Source organism: Varanus komodoensis, unplaced genomic scaffold (assembly GCF_004798865.1).
Source record: "Varanus komodoensis strain SLA01 unplaced genomic scaffold, ASM479886v1 scaffold13_1, whole genome shotgun sequence".
In the NCBI taxonomy this organism is placed as follows: domain Eukaryota; kingdom Metazoa; phylum Chordata; class Lepidosauria; order Squamata; family Varanidae; genus Varanus; species Varanus komodoensis.
The window spans coordinates 4,543,692-4,560,950 of NW_025335408.1; the positions used below are offsets into that span (position 1 = coordinate 4,543,692).

Below are 17,259 nucleotides of genomic sequence, written 5' to 3' on the forward strand. Positions count from 1 at the left end.
ATCAGGTCAATGGAGTAAACTATAATAGACTTGGTGGAACTCTGACTCTCTCTCTCTGTATGGATGAACTTCCTGGCATGATATTTTCTGGGAAAGAGCCGTGTAGTACCGTTTAAATGTAATCCTCTCTGTATAAGACAGTTATACTGCTAACATGTGATCTGGCAAACTTGAACACAGAGTGTAAGCTGACAGAAGTACACTCTTACACTGTCACTGAAAACTCTTTCTATTTATATGGAAAATGAACTTATATGATGGTCTGGACCACCCTCCCCTAGTTTAGTACCTTCCAGGTATGTTGGGCTACAGTTCCCAGAATTCTCCCAGGCAACTGGTTGGAAGGTTCTAGAAACGGTAGTACAACACAGCAGAAGGGCATCAGTCTGGGAAAGGCTAGTATGGTTTATCAGTTAATGTATGGATTCTATGAGCTGGCGTTCTGGAACTTTGACCCATCCGTTCACTTCTCAACTCCCAGCATAAAATAATGCACCACGCTACTGGAACTAGTAAAAACAAAGGCAAGAAGAAAAATCCCTTTGACTCTCTTGCTGGTGTCTTGTGAAGATTTCTGGTTGGCATCCCAGGGCATTCCACATCAGGGAGCTAAACTTAGGGAACTTGGTGTCCGCAGTACAGATGCAAATAGATGCAAATGCAAAGCTATTTTTGCCCTCCTTGCCCAGATGTTACTTGTGCAGCACTTGCTAAAGGCATGTTTACCTCCCCAGCATTCTCCTTTGCATCAGTCAGTAGACTCAACAAGCTGGAACCCATAAATTAACTGTGAGTATTTTTGAACAGGTGGGATTCATGAAAGGATGATCCCTGCCAGGCTACTGGGCACTATTAATGCTAAGTGCAATGCAATTAAATCCCATTAAGTTCATTACAGGCTTTCAAGTGAACCTAAAGGCTCTGCCATTTGGGCTACAATTAACTTTATGGGGTGCCAATGAAGTATTTTATTGTGTTTTTAATGCTATCTGGTTTCAGTGGTCAATTTTGATCTTTTACTTGTATCAGGATGTAGAAGGGGCTATAGAATAGCATGGATTCCCAGCTCCCAGGTCTCCAAGGTCCAAGACAGGGTGCTGACCTCAGAGCTGGGTATTGGAGTTCTATCCCCACCTCCAGCTGGTGCAAGCAGAACTGCACCATCTTCTCTCCAAGGTCAGGAAATGGAGAAGGATTGGAGGGGAGGAAACACATGGTATGGCCACTCCAGTCTCCTTTCCTCTGTCTCTGAACTGTCATCTAGCAAAAATGCAGAACCAAAGAAGTAGAAAGGCAAAGTTTGTCTTTGCCGCTTCTTCTGGTGTACACTGGATGAGCTTATGCTAATCTCCATGGGGGATGAGCCCTCGTGGTTTTTATTATTATTGTGTTTAGTGGTTTTAATTTTTGTACACTATATTGTTCCCCCTAAGAGCTGGCTGATAATTTTTTTTAGACAGGTAAACAAAGAAGTGATAGGATTATTTGGTCTGTGGTAGTAGAGAGCACCATTTCTACCTGTACAACTGAAATGTTTGGACACAGATTTGTTTTCACACAAAACAGGGTAGTTGATATTATTAGACCCTGACAGCCCAATTCATCAGTTGCTTCCATGTATCTAGTGCCCAGCCGAGATACTGTGACAGGGTGAGAGGAACCATAGATGTAATTTTGATCTTTCTATTCTCCATTTATTGTTTGTAGTGCCTTCAAGCCTGTCTAGTGCTGAGGCTAAAGAGGCTATAAGGTTTCTCATTTCATGCATCTCCCCTCCATTCCCTGCCCATTGGAATGCTCCCTTTTCTTTCCCTTCAAAGTGGCATTTGTGACTTCATGGGAAGAGTGTGATGGGGCAGGGCATCGGAACCCAGAGTCCCTCTCCTGAGGTGCAGGGCTAAGTCAGGATAGGCAGTCTGAACAATCTTGGAACAGTTTCCAGGGACCATAAGATTGCTTTCTCCAAACTGCATTGATTGGTTATTGTTCAATAGGTAGAAGTTTCTTTCTGTGATTTTGCTAATCTGCCCAAATATGGCACAATACACAAATAATATACAACAAACAAACAAACAAACAAATGATCTGGTTAAAACAATACTCTCCTTATCAGAGGCATTGGACAGTTGCACATAGAAGCCATTTGACTTATGTAACCTTGTCTCTGAAGTACAATTAGTATTATCATTTCTTCTGTGTTTTCCATCCTTTCATATGGATGCATCCACAACTTTGGTTTACCCAGGTTTCATTCAAGATACCCATGATTAAAATAGATTTAGAAAGGTGTAGCTCCTGTGTGCTCTGAAAGTTACATTTTTAGAATAAACATTAAATCAACTATACTGTCATTTTGCTTTGTATGAGATTCTGTTTTGAGATACAAGCCAGGACATGCATTACGATATTTCTGATAGCATCTTTTTTTCTTCTTTTTCCTTTTACTGTGGTTGGAATACCCCTACAGCCTACCACTGAACAATACAAAGGCGGATTGTTCTATACAGGCAACAATGCACCCTATGTGTTTCAGCTGAATATTCCAAAGTATAGCAAGTTGCGCAGTAGAAACTTCCATCCTTTAGATCACAGCATTTGGTTTGGAATTTGGGAGCCAGACACTACATCTTTGTAAATATTGCATAAAATGCATTACATGTGCAAAATGAGAGTGCAATGCACTCTCAATGGAAATAAGTTTCCATTGAGAAATAAGAAATAACAATGGAAATAAGTTTCACCCATGTGACATATAAACAGATTTCACAGAATCTATCTTGGCAGTGTATCAGGCTGAAAAGAAAGTTAATTCACTGACTGTTACTTAGATCGAATCCACAAAGAGGATTTGAAAATAGTTGGACGTGCACAGAAAGTCTATACAACCCCCATGTCATGTGTTCCTATTCTACAAACTCTTTATGTTTCTCCAAAGCAGTGTTTGTCATATTCATTTAAAATTGGATGTGCTAACTTACCATTCCTTTCTTCTAGATCTCCCAAATAAGCCTAACAGGTGGTTTGCAAAGAGCATGTGAAAACCCTTGTGAATAGTCATATGAACCTGCCCACTTCATAAGATCGGTATATGAGACCCTGCTCTGGGACACACAACCTTCAGAGAAAAATTAGGTAGTGAACAAAGATAGGTGAAGGACCCTTTCCTTGGAATTACTCCTCCACAGGTATCAGGAAGCAGTAGATTGCCTTCATTTTGCCCCCACACTCTCATTTTTGTATCATAGTCTCTAATTCGTCTGTAATGGCTAACTGGCAAGACCTACTGGCCATTAATAATTCTTTCTGTTTCTATGCAAAGATACTGGTCATTTATAGCAGTCCAGCAGGAAGCAGCTACCTCTGCCCAATACACTCTTGGAAGCCTACTTTGGGTTGCTGCTTCTGCAATGTCACACTCTCCATTCCTGCCCAGTAAAACATTGCCTTGCATCTCAGGGATACACAGTTTTTGTTAAATACACTTAATCTATGGAATCCACAGGCTAGATTCATAGAAATTCAAAGTCCATTGGTGATTTCACTGATATGCCTACCTGTCTCCTCCCTCCAAAGGGCTAATCAACAGATTAGGATGGGAACGCTTTCTTTTCTGTCAGTGAGATTTCTCTGGCCAGTCCTTCCAGCTTCCCTTACTTCTTAAGCTGAATTCTCCCTCAGATGAAGCACCACCATGCATCTGCTGTCAGCTTCCTGGTACCTGTTTTTCTCTCCCCACATCCTTTTCTTCTTCTAATCCTTTCTCTTCCACAAGCAATAGTCTTCAATCTGCAATTTGCTGTTTAATCTACAAATACTAATTCTTGAGTTTTGAATTAGTATTTGTGCTTCTTGGGTACTTTATGAAGACATTTTACTATACAGATCAAAGTTCCGTACATTACACAAATCCAATATACAATTAAGGGCTTCAGATAGAATGAAATGTCTCTAAGCCAGCTGCGTTCCAGAAGGCTTTACCCTACAAAAAGTAGGTTTCAGATTATGTAGAAAGATACATGTCTTCAGCAAGTATGGTAATACCAGAGACATCCCGCTAGTGTCTACTTTCTTAACTTTTTCATCACCAGCTGGGTATAATTTATTTTCTCCCATACTTTTGGTGGATTAGTTTCATTGCTGTGGTTTCTGTTACAGCATATTCACTGCTGTTTTTATAGTTTTGATGATTTTTAATACCATAACATTTTCATTTACTATTCATTACTGGATTTTGAATGCTCTTTGTTAGATCACTTTATTTAACTTCTATACTCCTGATGCTCTCTGGGCAGTTTACAAAGCACTTTAAATATAACAGTAAAAGATACAGCATATTAAAAATACATTAACACAGCATTAAAAGTTGATGATACAACATTTTAAGCCAAATTTACACACACACACGAACTTTAAGACGAACTTTTGCTGAAGTGTGGGATAGTTCAATTTAAAAAATGCATGTATAGATTTGAGCAAAAATGTAATACTTTTCAAGCAGGAGCCATCTCATCTTTGCCTTGTTCTCATTGGGCTTGTTTGCACAAGCAATAGTGACTTATTAAACTCGATGTATGGTGGGCATGTGCTGCCCAATTCCCCTAAGTACCCTTGTTGAGTGTATCTTGTCGTTACATGTAAACCTGGCTAGGGTGGGTGGACAACAAACCACAGAGGCAATCTTAGTTATTGCCTGACTCTGTCCTGCACCCAGTTCAGCATGGGAGGTATCAGTGGAATGAGGCTGGATGGTGTGGCATGAATAACAGGTGGGCCCCGGTAACTCATTTGGAGGTGCTGGTACTCGCATCCCCACAAGTGTCTGTTCCCTGCTTATAGACTTACTCCATAGTCTGAGAACCTACATGGTCTGTATCACATGTAAGGAAAATTGCGAGGCTAATTTTCTAAAGAGACAGTGCAAGAGCAGGGGAAGTAAGATGTATACTCCACCTAATCTCAAGTCGGAATGTTGCTCTAATTCCCAACTCAACAGTATGGCATGAGCTAAGATTTGTTTTCCACTTTCATTTTGCCAGGTACAAAATGTAGGGCATAAAGGTGTTGGGAAAACACAGTGTACTATGAAAGAGTATTCTCAAGAAGCATCTGCACTGCATTTATACCTTAAAATGGAGTGGCTGGAATGGCCATGGACTCAGAAAAACAAGTCAGTCATCCAGCTCTGATCAAAGCAGTCCATTTGGTACACTTACAAGGCTCAAGTTTTTCCAAAGATGGTCAGTAGACAAACAATGGCGAACATGCCTTCTTGAAGTTGAATCTATATTAACTGCATTTTACAGTTTGTAACATAGCTTTGTCATCCTTATTGTAGTTCTTCTATTTTACCATGCCATGAAATATTGGTGTAGATGGACTGAGTGCAAAATAAAACTGCATAAAATAACATTGGATAACCATTCCGACAATTCCCAACTAGGATGTCATAAACAAAATAGGAGCAATGAGGAAAAAAACTTTATAAGTAAGACTGATCTCTGAAGGAATACTGCTGATGTGAGCGGAGTTATAATAGGATGATTAGGTCCTCTATTCCTTTCCTTGTGAATGCTATTTCTCATTCATCAACGTAACAGCTGCAGTATGCTCATGATGACAGTAAAAGGGGGGAGAGAGAGAAAGAGAGAAGAAATTAAAAAAGACTCTTTGCTTCATGAGAATGATAGCCCAAGCTTTCTGGCTATTTCATGATGGTATAACTTTAATTTTCCCCATAACAACAACACTTTGCATACAGTAAGCTCTTATGGAAGTCCTTTGGTTCCTACATATATCCTTCTCTCTAGTGTTTACAGTGACCTACATTTCAATTTCCTTTCCTGAGTGGCTGGCTGATATAGCAGCTATACAGTGCTCAAGAACTCCCAAAAAGGGTGAAGTGACATCCTCTGGTAGCTGTTCCTGGCTTAGGAGAGTGTAACCATTTGCTATTTTCTGATCCTCTGGAACTTAGTTTAGTATTTGCTTCCATGATGTTGCACATCTTACACTGAACGCAGGATATCCTGAGTATAAACAGAGTATAAAGTGATCCTAATTTTCTACTATTTTGAGACTGTTTATTTTCAAAATTATTCTTTAGTTTTCAAACAACCTTCCTCCCTCTCACAGTGAATTCATCGGATAAGTGCAGCTATTAACAGAGGTAAAACAGAACTGCTAAGAGGAACAGCCTTGAAGAGGCAGAAATGGACATGGGGAAACCTGGTTTAAAAATAAAACACAAGTCTATGGAGGCCAAAGCCTTTCCATCCCTAAGGAGGACTAAGTGTGCTGACTGGCCAGCTCATGTTGAGTGTCTGTTAGAAAAGAAATATAGACAACTGTGTGAAAGGGGAACATAATGGAATATTTGGAGGAGGCCATGGTTGGCTGCCTGGGAGGATATACTGCAATGTCTGTTAAAGGTCCCACTTTTCCACTTTTTAATCAAGAACTATACACACAACTCAAATCTCTGTGTTAGTTTACACAATAATGATAACAATGCTCAATTCTTATTTCAGAACTTTTCATTCAGACCAGTGGCTCTGAACACTCAATGCTATTAGGGATGCACATCTATTAGGCAAAATACTGGGCATTATTTGCTATCTCCATAATGAACAAACAGAGGAATACAAGCTACTGGTGTTCTGCATTTACCTATATATGTGAATTCTTCTGCTCAGGAGCTTAGGGGTGAAATTACCTATTTCCCTCCTATTGGGGTGGAAAAGGGATTAAAGTTACAGGACAATTAGTGGAAAACAGAATAATCAGCCACAGCTTGTTGCTTTAATCTAGGGGTGCTGAACCTCTTTCAGCCTGGCAGCTAAATTTGATTTCAGAATGGTTCTCAAAATGCATGTGTGTGTGTATGGGCCACATTCTAGGTGGGGGTGTGGAAAATGCAAAAGGACAGGTAGCCAAATAAGCATGAAATTACCAGCATGTTTTAACCTTAGAAGATACATTTAAAATAATTACAATTGTGGAGGAGGAATGCAAAAGCTGGAAGACCCCCAAATGATTGATAATTGGAGAAAAGGGGCAGGCACAGGGGAAGAGGCTATCTGGGCATGGTGGGCTGAATTTGGCCTATGGACTTGAATTTTGATACTTCTACTTTAGCATGATAGCCATACTATCTTGTCTCTCCCCCAATGAAACAGAATCATAACCCAACAGCAAACCATAGATATTTTCTGTTTGCTGTGATGTGAAGACCAGGTCAATAAGTAATGCAGTGTAAAGCAAACAATAGAAATAAGGCATTACTAGTGTAATTTGAAACTCTAGATTCATACTAGTAAGAAATAATACTATAATCAACCATAGGACAGTGAATATGCATAACACAGGCAAGGACAAACATGACATGTACTGGAAATTTTGAACGGGGAAAAAGCAGCAGAAAAACAGGAAAACAGAGGGTGGGTAAAGGGAACCATTCCCTTCCTTCCTATCACTTCTCCACTGTAAGTCCCATCTTCTGAATCAACTTTAACAAATTGTGTTAAGGTACAGATGCAGATATGTAGTTAATCTCCAATAGACAAAGAAGCTTCATGTCGCTAAGTAAATACTTTTTTTAGTCTTTTGTACAAAAATGCATCTGACTCCTCCTGATGCCTTGTGTAAACCCTGCGGTAGTGTGTCTTGCTCCTGAGTTGTTCCTATGCTGCATTTTCCCCCTCAGTTGAGCTTGGATGTCCAAATACCAAGCACTGGATACTTTGGCAGTAATTTAACTTGTAGTATAAACTCTAGCAATAAATTAGATTACTCCTCTACTCTGTTTGCATAGAGTGCTTTCCTACTTTTGTTTCCCATCACAGCATGAGATTATGGAATAAACCTTAACCTTGTTTTTGGAAAGGGATATTATGAGTAAAACAAGAAGCAAATATACTTGTAGGCTGCAAAGTCCCCGAAAAGCCAAAGCAAAACAGTTTTTGCTATTTTTATCAGGCAGTAGACTTTCTTCTGGTAAAACGGCATGATTATATACCTATAATATGGGAGATTGAAATTAAGATGTGTTTCAGAGAACTTTTCCGCAAAGCTACTATGGCTAAAGGACTGAGTAGTAGGATACAATGGTGTCTTTGTAAGATGCAGGGGAATTTTAAGTGGCAATTCAACTTTTCCAGGACATTCATTTCAGAATACATCACTATTGAAAAGGTCTAAAAATCACTGCAATTTTAACTGAAAGGAAAGAGAAGTATGAATAAGCACAGATTTCCCCTTTTGTTTTACGGGCTTTTGAAGGAACTGGCGCACACACATCATTCCATACATTTCTATTGCACAATGTAAGTGGATAGATTCATTTTACTGCTGTTGGAATTATCTCACAAGGCAATTCTTTGTTAACTATGATAATACTCATACAGAATTCAGCAAACAGAAAATGTTTCATCACCATATTTTCAGGATGTGTAACATGGCCTATTTTGGTTGACTTCAAACTAGTTCAGATTATAATGCCAATCCAGTTCTGCAGACACATTTAAAGCTTTTCTATTACTTCACAGCATAACTGTAATGACCAAGCAATGGATTCCTCGCTCTACACTAAATAAGATAATAGGGAGTGGAAATGTATTTATATATTTATCTATGGTGCCAGTGAGAGTGGCCACAGGAGGACAGGAAGGCAGGCTGTGAGCAGGTTGGAAAGGCCACATTGTTATTATTTACATTTCTATACTGCCCATAGTCAAAGCTCTCTGGGTGGTGTGCAACCTTAAGTCCCCCATCCAGATTTCAATCAGATCTGACCCTACTTATGTTCCAGGATTAGGCAGGATCAGGCACTTCATGGATGCGACACTGTAAGTTGCCTCCGGCCCAGCTGCTGCTTCCTCATTCTTGATCTAATGAGAAAGAGCATAACAAGTCTGAATTTAACCTCCTTTAGCTATGTTGCATATTCACATTATCACTGTATGAATCTTGGAGCATTCAAATCAACCTATCATTGAAGGCAGGTGTCAATGTAAAGAAGGACTTCCTGAAGAGTAGTAGCAGCAGCATCGGTAGCAGCAGATTCTTCACATTCTTCCTTGAAATGATGACCTACCCAACAGTTTCAGCAATGGAAGGAAAACTTGTATTTCAGGAGTTTCATGGATCAGTGGATAAAAACGTTTTGATATGAGTTTTTGTGAATGTTAATCAGTGTTTTTGTCTTGAGACTAAATTGGTAAAAGGGGAAATGAAGAGACTCAATCATGGCCAATCCTACTATAAGCAACAGAATTATCTAGTATATTTTATGTAAGGTATCATTTAATTAAGTCTAGTCCTTTTCCTGACAGCAGAGCTCAATACACTATAGCAGACAGCTCTTCCTTCAGACCACAGTCTTCCAGAAAACGTCACTGAACAGGCATTCATTATTTTATCCAGGATATTTATTGGAGACATTGTGCACAGAACTAATACTAATACTAAGTAACTAATACTTTCTATTTTGAAAGGAAGACATTATCGCAATTGTGCATACATGACACTTGTAAGAGGTCATTATGTGCATAACTATTGTATTTCTACAGATTTTAGAGTATCTTCCCCTTCAAAATAATTGGTCATTCTTAAAAAAAGGTCAATGCATTATTTGCCGGTCTCATCATAAACCAAACCTGTAGAGCATCATAATGTACATACAATGACAAAATGGGTGTAAGGGGAGATCCAGTGGCACAACAGAGAAGGACCTAGGTCTATTTCCTAGCAGGTTAGAATCAGGTAAGCGGATGACTGGAAAAAACGAAAACCCAGGTAAAACAGTGAACCCTAAAATTGCTATAGAAAGGCTAGTTCTTATTACAGTAATTATGGTGATTAGTATCATCTAGCATGGTAATCTATAGGCAGTGCTGATCATCAAGGGAAAACTGAGCTCAGAAGACTGGGGTAGGATCATCATAGTGTGTTGATAATTTAATGAGGAAGAGAGGGGTTTTGGACTTAATTCAGGTATCCTATTCCATCCAAAACTATTTTTATTTGAAAACGTATATTCCATCCCTCCTTTCAAATATTCTCAGATCAACAGCACACAATCTATTGTTAAAAGGGCACAATGACAGGTCAGTATCAAGGATTTCATATACAGGAACCTGTCCACTATTTTGCTAATACAGCATTCCACAACCACATTGGCCTGGAACGATGGAAGTTGTAGTCTAACACAGCTGCTCTGCATCCTTTGGACAGGCCATACAACTGTTGTTTACACCACTGCTTGCAAAGTTTTGGAGGATGGCACACCTCATGGTCTATGAGGTATACCATGTAAGGTACAGCAATAAAGGTGCACTTCATCAGGGCTCCTGCATCTTGGAGGTCTAAAACCTACACAAACATCAATGTGAAACACAAAACAGTATTTTTGTTTCTATGTATCCTGTTTAAGAGTGCCAGTGTTGGACTGGGAACCTGGAAAGCCCAAGTTCTAGTCCACACTCTGCCGTGAAGCTCACTGCGTGACTTTGTGACAGTTACAGACTTTCAGCTCAGTCTTCCTCACAGGGTTGTTGTTGGAGCTATGGAGCTAGGATAAAATGGAACTATGCAAGTGGCCATGGGTTCCCCACAAGGCGAAAATGGCGGGCTATAAATGCAATGTCATATTAAACCCGCTTACTCAAAAGCGTCCTCGTGAGTCCAAAAGGACTTACTACCTGTCAGTAAGCGTACGGAAGGCTGCAGCCTTACTTTGTTGAATTTTTTCTGCGCATTGTACGAATGGGAAAGGCATACAAACCCCGCGGTCGGGCGTGAGAGTTTCGTTTTTTCTCAAAACAAAAGCAACTCTTTAACTCGGCTTTATAACGGGCCAATTTAAGAGCAGTACGGTGTATCATTTATCTGGCCCGAGTCCTTAAGCCAAGGCGGCAGCCACAAGGACTAGACCGGCGATTACTTTCTGCGGCGGCCCCTTGCAAGAAGCCGCGGCACATCTCAGCGCGCTGTGTGGCGAGGAGAGCGAGCCAGTAGGTAGCGTTAAGAGCCCTCCAATCGCCAGTGAGGTCCCTGCCCCAAGGGGGCGGGCAGAGGCTTTGATGTCGGGGGTCCCGGCGTGGCCGCGGAGTCACGAAGCTGGCACCCTTTCCTTCTCATGCGCCAGGAGGCAAAGCGCGCGAACGCGAGGGGCAAGCCGCAGAAAGCCGCGCAAGGAGGGCAGCCCTCGCGGAGCAGTCGAGGCGAAGCGGGAAGGCAAGCAGGGGAAGCGCAGCAGAGCAGGAGGAGGAGGAGGAGACGGAGACGCTGCGAGCGCAGAAGGGGACAGGGTGGGCGCCACGGGAGCATGAGCAAGCCGCGCACTCCGAAGTCGGCCCAGCCGGCGGGCTGCTGTAGCCGCTGAAGCAGCGGCGTCGTCGTCGCTGAAAGTGAAAAGCGCGGCGGCGGCGGCGGCGGCGGAAAGGGCACGGGATTCCCTTAAGAGGGAGGTAGAGGGACCATGCGGGTTCCCGAATGGCTAGCGGGGCTGCTGAAGCTCCTCTCCCTTCTTGTCAGCAGGACATGGGAAGTCCGCCTGCACCCCAAGCAAGGTAATAATGGTGATAATAAGAGCCGGGGACGCGGGGATACGTGTGCGTGTTGGCGCGTGCAGTTGGTCACAGCGCTTAAACTTTCCTAAGGGCTGCTTGGCAGCAAACCACCCGCGGCTGCCGACAGCACCTTCCTAAGGACCCGGGGCACGGCCGCGGCGTGAGGCGATCGCGCCTGCGCTGTGGGAGCGAGCCTTGCACGTGCGCGAAGAGGGCGCTCGTGCGCTTGAGGCGAGCGCGTGGATTGGTGCTCGCACCTCGCGCCGGACTGGCAATGCTTTTAATCCGGGGGACGCCCTCCGTTACGTTGTTGGACGGGAAAACAGCAGGAACAATCCTACAGGCTTGGCTGACTGCGGAATGCTGGGAATCATTGGACTTTTTCCTATCTGAACATGCTGGCTAGGCAATCCTGGGAGTTGTAGGGCTTTTAAAATAAGACTAGGATCGCACCCAAAAAGAGATTGTGGAGATTGCAGGCCACGACTTCCACAGTCTCTAAATACCCTTTCGCCTAATCCCATTCACAGATGTGGTTATAGTTCGGGTATGAGGAAAATGTGGGCCTTCAGATGTTGGATTGTGATTCCCATCATCCCCTGTGATGGGCTATGCAGGCTAGGGCAAATTAAAGTTACTGTCCAACATCACATGCTCCCCATGTACGGTACAATTAGACACAAATTGTGGCAAGCTTATATGTATGTATGACTTACATTTTTGCGTTTTCCAGTAGTGAAAGCTAAGTTCACAAAAGCTAAAGCCCTAACATACAACCTGATCAAATTCGTCTTAATTTGAAAAGGTTGTATCAGCTTCTTCGCTTGGTACTGAGCTTACACTCTTTTCGGCACCAGGTCAAAACCTTTTTATTTAACCGTTATTTTAAAAAATAGTATTTTAATGCAACAGTCGTATTTTATTGGTTATATGTTATTTATTGTTAGATGGTTTTTAAGGTATTTGATTTTATTGGTTGTGAGCTGTCCCAAGATGCCATGCATAAGGGAAGGCATATAAAATTTTTCAGTTAATTAAATAAATATTTGGTGGGGATAGAGAAGCACTTCATATGCTTACAAGTGCCATCTTACTGGTTATTATATTTATATCCTGGCTTTCTAACTCTTGCAAGGAGCCTGAGGTGGCCTGTGTAGTTTCTCTCCTCTCCAATTCATCCCTTCAACAGTCCTGTGAAGTAAGGTAGGCTGAGAGTCAGTGATTGGTCCAGTGTCAATCAGGAAGCTTCATGGCCAAGTGGGGACTAGAAAGTGAGTACGTTTCAGGAATGGCCAAAATACAGGATTCAGCCTAGGGTTAAAGTCCCAGGAAAGGAGTCCGTGCATGTGTGTGGGAAAGAGAGAGAGAGGAAAAACAGTGGTCTCATTCCTCTGCTGCCAAAGCGGTAGTCCGGTTAAGTCTGTTGCAGTAAAACCAGCAAATAATTTTGGGGCATCTTCAGGACCCACAAATTCTAGTGTAAACTTCTAGATGTTTGACAGATTTATATGTGTGTGTTGGTGGCAGGTGGGGGAGAGATGTAAGCAGTGTTGTGAGAGAGAATTGAAATGAATGGCCAGTTGCATTTCATTTCCTTTTGACATCTTCCACCCCTCAGAGAGGCGTGTATGTATTAATTTGCCAATTTGAGTTTAATGCTTAATTCATCTGATGAAGTGGACAGTGTCTACAAATTAAATTTTGTTTGTCTCTGTTGTCTTTAATCCACATTTTGTAGACAATAGTTCAGTATCAGTGAAGTTGTTCTAAGGGAAATGGGAGTAAATTTCATGTAGAATAGTATTGTGCTATTATTTTTAACTGTAATACTTGCATGGCATGGCTGTATAGCATTCCAAGAAATGGAAAATCTGTAATGATTTGTGTTAGGGCTGGCAAGTTGTTATCCTTCAAATATTTTCAACTACAACTCCCAGAATTCCTATCCACTATGCTGACTAAGACTAATGGGAGTTGAGGCCAAAACATCTAGAGGAGGGTCATCAGTTGCCTACCCTTGATCTATATTGTAAGCTGCCCCGAGGCTTCGGCGAATGGGGCGGCATAAAAATGTTTTAATAAATAAATAAATAAATAAAAATAGAAACTAAAAAAATAAATAAATATTACATTTATAAGTTCACACACACTTGTTGACTAACAGTTTTGCAGTTTAATGCAGTTTTGCATTAGAAAGCATCTGGAAAGAACCACTTCTTTTTGTACTGTTGGTGTGATCAAGGATTGTGTCTGAACCTTTTGATCTTACATGTTGAGTTTGTTCCTGTTTGCTTCCCTGCGCATAGCTTCAAAACATGACCAAAAAAGTACAGTGTTGGATGTGAACCTTTCCAATTATTTTATTGAAACTTATATTGAAACTTTATTTTGAATGTGGAGGATGTTTGGTTCTAGTCATGGAATTGACATAGTTTGCATTTTTGGGAGGCTAAGGATGCACAATAATTTTCTGCAAATTCAAGTGTATGGGGAGAGTAGCATATGTGATTTCAGTCTGGATTGTATTGATCCTTCCAGAAGGAGGTACTTTAGCCTGCTCTCAATTTGATACTTAAGACTAGATTGAATTGGATGCTTGTACTGTTTTGAAAGTCTGTCCTTTATGGTTCATTGCAGAGACTTTGGTAAAGCACCTGTCATCTTATGAAATAGTGACACCTACACGAGTGAATGAATTTGGAGAAGCTTTTCCTGACACTCACCACTTCAAAAGGAGGAAAAGGAGTATGGAGGCACTTCTAGAACCTGTTCCTTTCAGGACCCATTACCACCTCAGTGCTTATGGACAGGTTTTCCAGCTGAATCTGAGCGCTGATGCCAGCTTCATTGCCCCTCACTTCATTGAGGTGCATGTGGGGGACATCCAAAAGCATCCTCCCTCAAATTTGCACCACTGCTTTTACCGTGGGCATGTTAATGCACAGGAAAGACACACAGCAATCTTCAGTCTCTGCGGTGGCCTGGTAAGCACTATGCTTAGAGTTTGTTGTCATTCTTAATTCAGATCTGTTTTGATTGAAAACCACACTGGAAGACCTGACTTGCGGAATCACTAAGAGTTTGAGGCAGAACTTTTCTGTGTTGCCTGCTGTACAGGAGATAGATTCTGGTGTTGGTAGTAGCTGTTTTACCTTCAAGTTGAGATTCTTCTCTCTGAGATGAACATGTGAGATTCATATAATGCATTATCTATTTCAGTGGCATTCCCCCCTATCATCCTGAGTTCTGTAAAAGGAGGGTTTTATGCAAGAAAGAAATCAGAAAACTGTATCAGGTTTTGGAATTTAAAAATACAGTGCTGGAATTCATCAGTGTATACATTTCTCCCAAACATTTTGGAGCAGATAATAGGGATACTGTCAACCAAATAATTTATTTAGATACCATTACCCAAGAGTGTATATATATAAATCTATTTAGCAAAAGAAATGTTCCTTATTTTTCTGCATCTTTAAAACCACCCATTGAATCATCCAGTCATTATTACTCTGGCAGTATAAATAGAGGTTGCCTACTCACTGGTATTTTTATTGACCCTTTCCTCCGTTGTGTAGGCATGGGGGGGGCTTGTAGCCTCCTCTGCAGATCTGAGCACTGGGGAGAATTTCCTAATCTCCTATGATTGTCTTACTACAGTTGTCAAGCATTAGAAACATAGAAACAGAGCAAGTCAAGGGGTCTCCCGGGGCATCTAGTCTGACCCCATTATGAACATGAGAAAGCAGCGCACGTGCTTTTTCTCCCTCTCCCTGTGTGTGTGTGTGTAGCCTGAAGTGCCTGATCCTACTTTATCTTGGTAGCCAAATCTGGATGGGTGACAATGTTGTGAAACTCAGAGAGCTTCTGCTATGGATAGCATAGAAATGTAATGAATAATAATAATGTGAGTGTAAGAGCATCTTGCTCCTCTTTGGCAGCTGCGGTTTGGAGACATACTATCCACATAGTGGAAGTAATTGATTGTTATTACAACTAATAACTATTGATAGCTTTATAAGTGTATCTCATCCTCTTTTAAAGCCATCTAGGTCGGTGGCTGTTGCTGTACCTTGCCGTACTGAATTGCATAGTTGAAGCGTGTACTTCATGAAGGAGTACTTCCTTTTGTCTTTGACCATTCCTTTGAAGCACAGTTTGGCTATTAGCACCAAAACACAAAAGGGAGACAAATAGAACTGTACAAGCAGCACACATGATTGGTCATTATATTTCAAGTTTAGTCAGTCTTGGTCTCTAGAGAAAAACTACTACAAGGATATATTCACATGTTTAGAGATAGGGAACTGCATGACCCATCCAGTGCCATGTAAACCATACCTCCCAGCTCCAGCTGCTATGTGCTATGCCAACTATTTATTTATTTATCTGGGATATTTCTAACTCGTCCAATCACTATGTGTCTCTGGAGGACATTTACTGTGCATTTATGATTTGAACACTTGTAGTGGCACATATTTGTGAATTTACAAATGAAGAAGCAATATCAGCAAAGTGGATATCATAAGTGCTATGGGATGTGAGGAATTCCTGCCTTTTGAATTCCAGTCAGTGTTTTTCTTCCTATATTGACTTAATTTTTGTCCAGATACATTTTTAGTAACATCAGTACAATAAGTATTTTTGGGTTCTATAGAAGCAAGTTTGTGCTATGGAAAGCTGAAGTTCCTATGCATCTTTGATTTTTGAAGCTTGAAAAGAAGGTAGTATACAACTATTAAATTGTTTGGTTTGTGCAGGATTGTGCAGGTAGATACTTAGGCTATCCTTTGCAACCCACTTATGGTAGCATATTTAGTTTTAATCCAACAAAGTTTTATTGATTAGAATGGGACACAAATTGTCTTGCCTTATCACTCTATCATACTATCTTGCTGAATAGTTCTTGTTCTTGTTGCAATTAGACTTATTACAACTCTGACTCCCAAGTATGTTTTACTATGATGGTATTTACTGCATTAAATTCTACTGAAAGTTTAATAAATGGACAGATCTAGCCTTTCCCTAAATTGTACCAGTGGGCATGTTTACATGTGGAGATTTTGGCCATGGGAGGACTTCTGAGAGTGGTGGATCACTAATAGGAAATTTCTACGTGTGCATAGAAAAGGCATGGAAAATATACGAAGGGGGACTGAGTTGTACCATGTATTTGTTAACATTTGTTAAAAACGGTAGGCTTGAAAGTGTTTGCTAACTATTTTTTGAAAACCATTTGAAATGTTTGTTAGATTCTATTTTTTAAAAACTGCTTTAATTATTTATTAGTATTAGTCATATAATCAGATTTAATTTCAGTTACTTTATTGAATTAACTACTGCAGTGTACATTGATAGTGCATAATCAGTAGACATATTCCAGTAGTATCGTTGCAGGTGAAGTGCATTACTGGCTCAAAATGTGTCAGGATTCATAATCTGTAACTAGACTTGTGAAACTTTTATGCTTTATCACTTTGGGTTCTTCAGCATTGCTGTTGCCCTTTTTCTCAATAATTATTTAAGACATCAGGCTTCAGGGTTTTACATTCTTTATAATTTAATAAGAGTTTCACTCTTGTTTCTTTCAATTTAGCAGTGCATTAATGCATAAATAAACCTGGGTCTGCTAAGAGTAGGATATATAATTTCTCATCAGCTTATTTGTACTGTCCCTGCCATGCAGCTAGACATT

At 40.7% G+C, this 17,259-nt stretch overlaps 1 protein-coding gene across 1 annotated transcript in view; it reads left to right on the plus strand.

Moving 5' to 3' along the window:
* Nucleotides 1-11,133: 11,133 nt before the first annotated feature.
* ADAMTS20 (ADAM metallopeptidase with thrombospondin type 1 motif 20) overlaps nt 11,134-17,259 on the plus strand; it is a 78,049-nt gene continuing 71,923 nt past the window's right edge. The window contains exons 1-2 of the mRNA XM_044423092.1: nt 11,134-11,567; nt 14,205-14,551. Of these exons, the coding sequence (XP_044279027.1) occupies nt 11,477-11,567; nt 14,205-14,551 (438 nt within the window). The 5' untranslated portion in view covers nt 11,134-11,476. The remainder of the gene's footprint in view (nt 11,568-14,204; nt 14,552-17,259) is intronic.